We start from the raw sequence: 12,262 nt of genomic DNA, 5'->3' as shown, positions 1-12,262 counted from the left end.
GTCATAATGGGTTTGTTATAATGAAAAGGTTTGCAAAGTGTTTGCAAAATCTTCTCTCTATTACCTCTACTTCTCACCAATTTCTATTTTCATCTAACACTCCATATTTTGTTCTGTCGCTTTCTTATTGTAGCCTTGGCATGAAAATAAACTTTATATTTATGTACCCTTCTGGCAACCAATCAACTCTAAATCTTTGCTTTTAATATATTTCTTCATCGATTAGCATATTGTCAATTAGTTTCTCTAACATTTTGATTTTATCCCTATTGATATAGTGATCATAACTTCTCCTTATGTTTTTCAACTCATTAATTAACTTCTTCACATTTTTTTCCCTTCCCACCATTTCTTTCTCACTGTGTCTTGACATTTTTCGTTTAGGCTCCACATATCTTAATAGTGCATCCTCGGGAAAGTTCTTTTGTTATAACTAGCTTTTTTTCCTCTTTCCACCACTTCCACAATGACATGATAATGGTTTGAGCTCCAGGTTTCAATGTGTTAAACATGCAATAAAACTTATTACCCCAATTGTTGCAGCAAAATGTTCTATCTAGTCTTTCTTTAATAATATATGGGCCAAATCTTCTATTACACCAGGTAAAAATGTACCCTCTAAATCTAGATCAATCAGACCACTATCATTTACATGCAATATTTCATTAAAGTCCATAAAACAAAGCCAAGGTAGTTATGACAGACCTGATAACCTCCTAATTAATTCCCAAGTGTGCATGTTGGTTTTTTCCCTCTATTTTGGGTTGTCGTACACACTAGTGCATCTCCAATAGCTACCGTCATTACTTTAAACTACAACCTCTATATGGTGCTTGCTGTAAGATTTGATCTTTATTACTATATTTTCATTCCACATCATTCCCAACCCCATTCCTTACCACAAGTACTTATTGCAAAGTAGTTTAGAAAGTTTAAAACTGGTGTCTTACTGTTGCCCCATCAATTTTGTTTTACACGAGCAAAATTTTGGTGTTTACTCATAGAGGACCATTTTGATTTCTCAAAATACCCGATCCTTCCCCAATCCCCAAAGATTCTGACCAATGAGCCTTATGGTTGTCGGTGGGGATAGCAACTAGCCTCCGCCGTTAATTCCTCTGTGATTGTAGTGGAGAGTTCCATATCATCTCAACTTGGAGCTTCCCACCTCAATTTGATTTTGGCTTGGGGAGAATTAAAGTTGTATTTAGTAACTGTCAGCTTGCTTGAATAAATATTTTGCTTCTCTTTGATTTTAGGCTTGGCCAACCCATTTCACAATTTTGTCTTTTTGTTAAAACTGACTTGCTGTTGGAGTTTTGCATATCTTCAAATTGCCTTGTTTGATGCCTCTATTTTCTTCTTCTCGACTTAACTTGGTTCTTTCCAGACCCATCATTTATTTCCTCTACGTTTACTTCATCTTGACCCATTTCTTGGCGCACAACATTGTCGCCCTCTTTTATTACATTTCCTGCATTTTTCTTTTCTTTTTTTTTTATATTTTTTCTGAAATTCTTATGTTTTCCCTCTTTTTCTTCTTCTCCTATTTTTCCCGTTTTTAATTTCTAATCCCTAAAATCTTTTCGACCTTCAGCTGTATTTCCTAGCCTTAAGCTGTTTTTTTTTCTTCCTCAATGTGTCTTTATCCTTCATTAAATGCTCTTAAGCTACTAGGTTCACGATACCTATTCTGTAATGTGTCTCCTAATCCAATTTGCATTGTTATGGTTCAACTAAACTTTGACCTAGTTATTTTGGTTCACTTAACAATGGCTAAGTACGCTACCTTAATCTCGTGAACTTATGACCACCCTCCTGGATTTTCATCTCCTCCTCATTACATTCTTGTACCCCATCGTTCTTTTGCTCTGTTCTATTTTATCTTTTCCACCTAAGTCAGTGTTTTCAGCCATGGTCCATAATCAAGATCCTTTTTTTTTATTGCCCTTGTACTTAGCACATTCTTTGTTTGAATGTCCATGGCATCCACAAAAGTAACAAAAATTTGAAAGTTTCTCATACTCCACTGCAACTGGAATTTTTTCCCATCTTCAGTTTCAATAAATAGAACTTTCTTCAGGGGCTTGGTAATATCAACTAAGATTATCATTCTTATAACTTGCCCCATACAATCAACGGTCCTATAAGTGTCCATTTCTTGAACCTTGCCTATAAGTTTCCCAATTCCCGTATAAATTTCTTCATCCATACACATAATAGGAACATTTTTAATTTGCACCAAAATGTTGTGTGTGTGAAGAGTGTGCTATAATTTCTCCAATGCCATCTGGTTCTTTGAGCATAACAGTGCTTGATTAAAGTGCCATGGTCCTTTTGTGAGAATTCTCTTTTTATTTGCTTCATTCCCTAAACTTCAAGATAAAAATATTATCCCTGAGATTTTCAATCTTCACTTCTTTTTTGTTTGTCACACCAAGTTTAAAGTAGCTCTCAACTCCTCTACGTTTACTCCTCTTATATGTAGCACCTTACCAACTAGACATCCAGCCACTATTTGGACCCCCTTTTCCTTTATTTTTCCTTCAAAAGAGAATTTATTTTCTTCTGCCTCCTCCAAGATATTGACTTGCACCTTCGAATTAACTCCTCTGTCTCCATTAAAATTTTGCATATCTACCAACCAAACCTTACTTGATGCAGTTATGACACCTTGTTTGTTTGCAATCATAGAATAATCCATTCCTTAGATGCTTTGAAAAAAATTAAGAAAGAGTGAAAACCACTAAACTATTATTAAGCATGGTTTTAAAGAAAAAGAACACTCAATAAGAGCGATTCAACTAGCCATAAAGGCTCAGTTATAACTTCTATTCTCTAAGATTTCTCAGGGAGAGAAAACTCATGAGAGAGAAGACATATTCCTTTCAGGGTGTTATTACATTACAAATATAGAAACCTACTAAATTGTAAATTAATTCACTGTCGGGATTCCAACTCAAAATTTAATTCACCAAATTAATGGTGCAAATGCAAAATTTGCCAAAATGCTATGGTGGATTCAATGTTAAAATCTGAAACATATATTACTTATATAACAAAGACAGAAATTGAATAAGTGTATTAAATCTTAAAATTTTTGGTTTTTGGTACTTTTGATAACATTGGGCTTCCAAAATACCAAATTGAAAATTAATTCCACTGCCGGGATTCAAACTCAAAATGCGATTCACCAAATTAATGGCGCAAATGCAGAATTTACCAAAGTGCTACAGTATATTTAATATTAAAATTTGAAATAGATAATATTTATATAACATATACAAAATATGACTAAGTGTATCAAATCTTAAAATTTTGGTTTTTGGTATTTTTGATATCATTGGGGTAAGTTAATGGCGTAGTGCAAGATTTGCCAATGTAACGATGTCGAGTACCACCCAAGACTTTCCCCAAGAGTAGTAATTCATCAATCTTTAGTTAATTCCTTTTAATCCTTGACTATCATTCAATTAATGAAACACATTTTTCCATATGAAGGGAAAGCTGATAAAAAATTTACAAGAAAGTTATTTCCTTTTAATCCTCGATTATCGTCCGATGAAACACATTTCACAGTATGAAATGAAAGTCATGGTAAGTAATTTACAAGAAAGTTAATTCCTTTTAGTCCTCGACTATCGTCCAGCGACACACATTTCACCGTATGAATTAAAAGCTGGTAAGAAATTTAAAAGATGATACTCGACGAACGGCTTACACAATTAAAACCGGTAATTAGCATCGCCTTCATCAATTGCTAAAAGCAAAAGTACATGATTGCGACGATATATATAGCAAACACAAAGATGCTGAGTCCCCACACCACTATATCTTGCTTCATTTACTATTAACACTTGCTGAATGACCAAATGACTAATAACATCACATGCCATTCTCTGTCCACTTACCCAACACAAAGACAAATATAACCTTGTACCACGACGCAACAGGAAGATTCCAGGTGTCATTAGCATCGCATCACCATACCAACCAAAACATGTTCATATAAACGCACAAATAGCTTCATATGAACACAATCCGCACATCCAATCAAATTTCACCACATTGATGTCAATTCGGAATTACAGGATGACCATTTTGTTTGATTGGTTCAATATAAGTACAACATTAAGCTTGAGCTAAAGGGACCAACATTGGCCAGAGTTGTTACGATTTTGGCTGAATTAATTATTTGAGAGCGAGAGAGGATATATACATATATATTTCTATACCTATATATCGTTTTCAAAGAGTTATTCGCTAGGGGAATTAAGTTTAATCTTGGTCTTAGTCGTTTTGAGATTTGGAGGAATTAGTGGAGATCATCTTCTGGATCATTTGATTCGTCTCTTCCTCGGACATTCGATCTTCTTTGCTTTGAGATTGCGCGTATGCCTCGAAGAACTCTTTGTTTTCTTTCTCTAATTCATTCCAAACTGCATGCAAATTATTAGTATTAATTAGCCCTTTAAATTACAACAGATTAAAGTTTATGATTAGAAAAATCTGCGGCAGTGTCCATGCACAGTCACTTCAAGGGCATATATAGCAAGACTGATAAGCCGCTCTATCAACAAAAAGATTGAAATCCCTCTTAAGGACTAGAAATCTGTATGACTTCTCTTACATGTTTTGAGTAAAGTGGACATGCTCCCCAAATATTAGTAGGCGCGTAGAAGTCTACAGTTTCACCAGATTACGCTTTCGATTGTATCATTTTCTTTTTTTTTTGGCCCAAAAAAAAAAAAAAACCATGCACATACAAAAACCTTAAACTTGACATATCCGTCTTAGGTCATAATTTTATATATGGATAGTGAATAACATTAAACGCAAAAACGTGATCATGAAGCAAACTAAAATTAGGCGAAGACGCTTGGTCACAAAGCAAAGTAAGGCGAAAATCCAAAATCTTCTAATTATAGTTCTTCATTACTGTTTTAAAGATGGGCTTCTATCAGCTTGATCTGTTTTGCATGACAGCTTTGATAGAATACGTACGAGTGATCACTATGATCAAGTCGAAAAAGGTAATTAATTACTTAACTATATCCAACCCTATTAAATTAAAGGAACTTGTTTAAGCAAAACATCTGATCCTGCGTGATTATATATATATATGTTCAACGCATGATCATGACAACACGAGAGCAAGAAAAATTAGAAAGTAATTATTACCAGTGGAGGTGATGACAGGTTTGATATTTGCATGTTTAGAGAGAGCTTCCATGCATTCTTCTTTTGTCATGCGGAATATCAAACACTTCTCTATCAAGTGCTGCACCTATTAATTACACCAAAATCATGAACATCACGTGTAATCAAAACTTAGGATAACCCGATAAAACATATAAACACGAAAAAAGATCAATTAAATCATTAATTAATCAACTAAAGTAAAGTTACCATGTGTATGTAAGAAGCAGAAGACTCCCCCATGATACTCTCGCAGCTAGTCCAAATTATATAAAGCGAGAGATCAAATAAAAAATGTATGTAGAGATATATAAGGGTAAAAGAGAGAGATCAGAAAATATATGATAAGGGGTTTGGTTTGATGCAAGTTGCATGATCGTACATGTAATGCAGGGAGCAATATATAAGAAAAAAAGTGAGAGATGATCATTCATCGGTGCATTATGCAAAGTGTGAGATGGTGGTGGTGGTGGGATAGATGGGTTTTGCAGTCCCACGTGGGAGATAAATGCTAATTGGTTGAGAAGGGATTAGAGGAGATTTGTAAATGACAATTGTTTTGTACTCTTGTTGGATTCCTCATTGCTCATTAGGGTTTCATCCTTCTCCACTCCACGTGATCTGCGGGTCCTCCATTTCCCCAAACAGACAAATTTTCATTGCCCAGTTGGCTTACTCCAACACTAGCTTTTGATACTCTTTCCTTTGCCTATGTCAGATACTTCCATTCTCTTCTCAGCTATCAACCCAAATGCTAACTTGCATATATAACCTATTTAGTTTTGATAATTAATCAATTAATTAATTTTCTATGATATGATATTTTTCTCTTTTCGAAAGAATACAAAATTTGTCCATACTTTTCTTTCATATGGATTGAAGTGATTTGTCGACAGACACTAGCTAGCAATAATAATAATAATAATTCTCTAGAACTAGAAGAGAATTCAATAAATGCATGTATCGATAACTAGCAGTCATGCTCATGACTGTCATATCTTTGCGTTATGATTTATAGAGAAGGACCACTTGGATTCCTTTTAACCAATTTTCAGGATCTCTCTAGTTTTGTTATTTACTTTCCAATTACTGATCATGGCTTCTTCTTTTTTTTTTTCTTTTGTCGATTTACTTGATTATTCTATGATTTAACCCAAAAAAGCAAAAAAGAAGTTGGCAAATTAATGGAAATCTTGAAGAGCTGATGAGCATCAAACGATGTTGCACATGCACCTGTCGCTAGAACAAAACTTAATCTCCAGAAATACATAAATACATTTCTTTGACAAATCAAAAATCATTTCTTGTTCCTATAGTTTTTGACAGGTTTGTCTTTTTTATCCAAGTGCATCGTGCAGCACTATCACCATATTCCCTTAAGGCAAAAATTAAAAAAGAAAAGAAAAAGAAAAATCATTCTTGAGTTCCAATGGCGGCATAAGAAACAAAGAACTATGCGCGATAGATGACAATCTTGATCAGGTCTCAAACTTGAATACTCCTAGCTAGCTAATTATGTATCATCTAGCAGGAATCAAATGAGATCATGATTTGAATCAAAGGACCTTCTCGATCAAGTATCACCATATTCCTTTAAGGCAAGGATCATAGCCATTATGATAAACAAATATTGGCAGAGCTAAGTTTTGGTTCGATGTGCGGGGCTAGAATGAAGAAACTACGAATCTTCGGGTGGTCATGATTAAGAATCTCTAAATTGAGGGGCACAAACATAAAATTGTCCAAGAAGTAGGCTAAATATCAATTGGGACCTTCTGTCCAAATTTTTCGACCCCATTAAGTCTGTCCTCATGCCAGTATTTTTGTTTTTTGGGAGGGGGGGGGGGGGGGGGGGGTAGTACGACCGCGTGACGGTCGACCAATTTTATTTGCATAAAGACAAAATCAATTCAAACTAATGATTTGTTTTGTAATTAAAAATGTTTTCGTCTCGAGTAATTTTATATAAATTGATGTGTTTACATTAAATATATTATTTTAGTGTTTTCTTAAGTTTTTTTTTTGTTTTATTACACTATTTTTATCTTAATTTTGAATATATATTTTTATCATAAGTGCATTTGGGAAAAAAGTGGAAATTATATTTTTATATTTTTTAGTACTACGATGTAGTCTAACTATAAATATTTAATTATATAAATGTATGTTATTTTTAGTTTATTATTTCATGATTTAGTGTTCATTTTTGTGCATGATATTTTTTTAAATATCTAACCAATATTTCAATTATTTAAGGATACTTAATAAGATCAAGAGAAGATTTATATATTTTTGCTTTACATAATAAATGCCATGAATTACATGGGAGATAGAGGTGTGCTAACCTGATTCTTGCAGCTTTATAAATTTCATAGAACTTTGAACTTATTGTATATTTAAATTCATATAGAGTTGTAGTTGGTTAATATGTGGGGTTATTTTTTTATATTACTCGAAAGATGATATTGAATAGTTTAAGAAAATTCACTGTCAATAGGAGTAATAATCATACATGAATGATTAAATTGGATTGATTGTAATGAAATTGGATGTCATAGTGTTCTAATCTCTTGATAATTTTTGTTATTGCTTACATCCGTATTTAAACTTTAGTTGCTTTATTTTATTTTTTTTCTCAACTCTAGTCATCTTAATCATTCATTTGAATAAATTAAGGTCATAATAATTTTAATAGCTAATAGTATATGTAATTTATGTGGAACGATACTCTACTCATTATTTTTATATTAATTATGCCAAGTAATACATTTACTAATTTATGCAACACAAATATCACATCTCCAATTACATATGTATATTTGCATGCCCTCCTCATCCTTATCTTTATTTTAGTGCATGTTTGTTATAGCTATTTAATAATCATAAGTACTTATTTAATTTCATAAACTTCTCCTAATTTTTTTTAATGTTGTTTGGTAACTTTTTTAGTAGAGCTTTTGAAAATTAAATAAGATATTTTACCTCTATTAGTAAAAACTCAAATTTTAGATTTTTAAAAGTAGAGGTTGAATTTTTTTTAAATATTAAAATATTATTTATTTATTTGACAAACTTATTTCATTCTTTTTGTAACATAACCTTAAAAAATTTACCTAATAAATTAATTTTACAATTTTAATAAAAACTCTCATTTACAACCAAACAATTAAAATTTTTTCAATAAAATCTTCCCTATTAGTAAAAGTTCTACTAATAATTTTTACTAAATGGAACTTTAATAAAGTGCATGGACACGTGTCTAATAAAATCATATCATGTATAAATCACGAGCACACAAAAAGATGTATTTTTAAAAAAAAAATTAAGAAAAGAGGGAACAATATTACATTAAGGTTGTCAAATCAATGCAACTTGATACAAATTTAAAAACAAAAAAAAGGACATATACTACATGTAACTCATAAAATGAGGTGGTGACCTTATCCAATGGTATTCTACCACATGACAAAACATTGGTTCTAAAATGAGATCACCAATAGGTCCTGTTAAAAGACCTATTAAATTTTATATTTAAAAAATTAATGAAATTTACTATGGGTCCCACAATTCTACCACATGACAGAGCACTGTTAGGTGGGTAGTGAGTTCATCTCATTTCTCTCCCATATTGGAGATATCACTATTGATTGAGCTTGATGACTTGTCAAATGTGCATTGGCTTGGAATCATGGGAAGCTCATGAGTTTAATCACCATTCGTTCAGTTTTCATGTTCAGGACAAGCACACTCTCTGCCGTGTACATCAAAAGTCATCTGTAATTTTGATGTCATTTGAGGCATGAGAAGACCACCAAGCATGAAAAAAGAATATACAGAAAGTGATAAAAACTGACCTTTCAAAAAAAAAAGTGATGGAAAATGTGCAAATAAACATATGGACTGTAGTAGCAGCAGCCTCTCTAGCTAGTGAATTATTGTTCGTCCTTCCATAGGAGGAGTTAATATTCAATATACTGTTAGTGTTAACATAAAGTTTTCAGTGTAATTATCAAGGCAGCAACCAAAGTTGATGTTATGGAAGTAGGAGGTTAAGGTGTATTTTTGGTGGGGTAATTTTTAAAAATCTCCCCTGAGGTTTGGGCTTGTTACAAGTAGATGGTGAGAATCTGTTTATTTGTAAAAAATCCCCTACCGTCAGTTAATTTTAACATTGACCGTTAGTTGACTATGCAAAGACAATATTGCCCTTAACAATAGTTTATAGACTGACATAATTAAAAAAAAATCTAAAATTATTGGCGCGAAAAGCACAAACTCTATTTTTTGACAATTTTATCCTTGTCAATTCCAAAGATTTACAATATCATAGGTAAAGATTATGACTATTTCATTTTCAAGTTTTTAATTTTATCTTTCTTGTAGGAACTTTAAGGAAATATCAATAATTTAAAGAGAATTTTTCAAGTTTTTAATTTTATCTTTTTTGTAGGAACTTTAAGAAAATATCAATAATTTAAAGAGGATAAAATAGCTAACAATTTTAGTTTTTTTTTAGTCATTTCTATCTACAAACTATTGTTAAGGATAATATTGTCTTTATACAGTCAACTAACGGTCAATGTTAAAATTAACTGACGGTAGGAGGTTTTTTATAAATAAATTAATTCTCGCCATCTACTTGTAACAAGCTCAAATCTCAGGGGAGGTTTTTAAAAATTACCTATTTTTAGTGGAGTGTTTACAGCCACATAAAATAGGAAAACGTGCTTGGGGGCAATAATTTTTAGCTTTTTTTTTTTGGGTGAGAATGAGTTATGAATCTTATTAAGATACATAATGAGTTAATGTAAATTATTTTGAATAAATCAAATGTAAGTAATCATTAAATATTTTTAAATTATTAGACGCGATTTTTGATTTTATGTAAATTATATTGTTATGCCATTTAGCCACCCGCCCGTGAGTTGCACCTATTTTACAAAAATTTAGAAGCAAAGTAGGAAACGTTACCTCGATGTTTTCTAAAGATTATAATATTCTTTAGGCCCCACCGCATAGTAAATTCATCCTTTACTTTTTATGTCCAATCAAATCAGGTGGGTCCTAGAAAAAAAAAATAAAATATTATAGCCTATTTACGATGGAAAATGATGATATCACAAAGCTAAGCACAAAGCTTTCCATAAAATGGTTCGTTTTGTACAAAATATAAAAGCCATTCACACGTGCAAACAACAACACCACACACGCATGCAACAAATCATGCAGCAATGTTCCTCCCATCTCTCTCTCTCGTCTCCCTCCTTTCTCCCCCACCACACAGCAACATTTTTCTCTCTCCCGTGTGCACACAAGCTCGATATCAGCTCTGTTCTCCCTCACGAGGCAGCAACTGTGACAACTCTCTCGTCTCTCGCTTGAAGCATCTAGCTGGCTCCCTGGGCTCTGATCTCCCTCACTCTCTCGGCTCCGATTTCCCTCACTCTCTCTGCTCCGATCTTCCTCACTCTCTCGGCTCCGTTGTCTTCATTCTCTCGATCTTAGCTGCATCGCTCTCTAACCCCCAACACAATCGGCTTAATTGATTAAAGATTAATTTGTAATTAAAGATGCAGACTGCTTAATTGTTAAAGATTAATTAATATGTTTTTGAGACTTCATAGATTTTTTGAATGGTTATTATTCTGGTTAAGGATATCGTGATCTTCAAATTATTTACACAGAGCATATATTAATTTGGTGATTAATGTTGATTGCTTTGCTTATGGTTGCTTGAATTTTGTTCTTACATGAGAGACCTTCTCAGTTTGGTTTGATTGGGTTCTTCAAAATTGCTTATGATTGCCAAGGACTGCAGCAATTGTTCCTCTGAATGGGAACCTTTGTATCATTCGTAACATCATCAGCATTAGTATGGTTGCTGCACTGTGGTGTGGTGTGGGATAAAAGAGGGAGAATGAGAGCGAGAGAGAGAGAGACGGGAGAAACATTGTTGCACTCTTTGTTCGGTGCGTGTGTGGTGTTGCTACTTGTAAGTGTAAATGGCTTTTATACTTTATACAAAACGAACCGTTTTGTGCAAAACTTTGTGCTTAGCTTTGTGAGAATATCGGTGCTGATTTACGATACATATGCAAAATTACTATTTTCATTATTTGTTTATTATTTTTTTAAAATATATTATTATTAATTTTAAAGAAACTACTAAATATTTTTTTAATGTATTTCCAAATTCTAATTTTAAAATAAATTATTAAACGCGTTTTCAAATTCATGAAAAACCAATCATAATTATATTATAACATAAATACAGAAACAACCCTTTAAAACAATACTAAATGCACCCTAAAGATTCTAATTTGATATTTTTAGGTTTAGTTAAAATTAAAACAATGGTGATTGCTACTATAATATAATATTACTTTAGGTTTCAGCGAACGAATAATCATTTGAGTCATTTTCTTTTGGAAAAATACATACAAAAAATGGGACAATAATCAGTCCACTGATTAGTGAATCCTATAAGAGATGCTTAGAATTAGCTTCTTTCTCTTCTTCTATCTCCCATCTAATTATATTCTCATTCACTAGACCAAAATGCTTATTCATCTCCCTTTCACATTCATTAATAGCTGGGACATCTAGGATTATCAAGATATGTATCAGTAATTTTGTTATTCATTCATGGGGTTCTAGCAATCCATACCACCCCTTTCATTTTTAAAGAAAATCATAATACAAGGCCTCAATCAGGACACTAATTGAATGAAGAATAGCTATCAGCTCATCCAATCATTTAAGTTTTCGTCAAGATTTGTAGACTCAATTTCATAATTTCTAACCGTCACTTTACCGTTAGTAACATGAGAAAATTTTGATACTGGGCTTTGGGGGTGGGGTTAACCAATTTTGGGAGGCCCGCCCAAGCGAGTTCTGCGAAAGTAAGCAGCGTCAACGCTCGGGCCAGCCTATTACCCCTCCATAAATTCCTGCGCACAGTTTTTGCAATGGCGCGGCGACCGGCTCTCACCGCTCGCTTTGTTTTCCTTACTCATTAGTTTAAGGCAAGTTCTAGGGTCGCACCAATTCCATTATTTATACC

At 32.9% G+C, this 12,262-nt stretch overlaps 1 protein-coding gene and 1 non-coding gene across 2 annotated transcripts; both read right to left on the bottom strand.

Moving 5' to 3' along the window:
• Window positions 1-3,793: 3,793 nt before the first annotated feature.
• LOC18045056 lies at window positions 3,794-5,931 on the bottom strand. The gene is made up of 3 exons (XM_006436053.2): window positions 5,410-5,931; window positions 5,182-5,287; window positions 3,794-4,439 (listed from the first exon to the last, which is right to left on the bottom strand). Exons 1-3 carry the CDS (start codon window positions 5,440-5,442, stop codon window positions 4,291-4,293), a joined length of 288 nt encoding a protein of 95 aa, XP_006436116.1. The 5' UTR covers window positions 5,443-5,931; the 3' UTR covers window positions 3,794-4,290.
• Window positions 5,932-12,070: 6,139 nt separating this feature from the next.
• Window positions 12,071-12,228, bottom strand: LOC112099421. The gene has a single exon (XR_002906224.1). It is a non-coding gene; the product is annotated as a U12 minor spliceosomal RNA (small nuclear RNA).
• Between the last annotated feature and the right edge of the window lie 34 nt (window positions 12,229-12,262).

Source organism: Citrus clementina, unplaced genomic scaffold (genome assembly GCF_000493195.1).
Source record: "Citrus clementina cultivar Clemenules unplaced genomic scaffold, Citrus_clementina_v1.0 scaffold_4, whole genome shotgun sequence".
NCBI classification, from domain to species: domain Eukaryota; kingdom Viridiplantae; phylum Streptophyta; class Magnoliopsida; order Sapindales; family Rutaceae; genus Citrus; species Citrus x clementina.
Note: the sequence above shows the minus strand (reverse complement) of the source record. Positions and strands in the feature narration are given on the sequence as shown.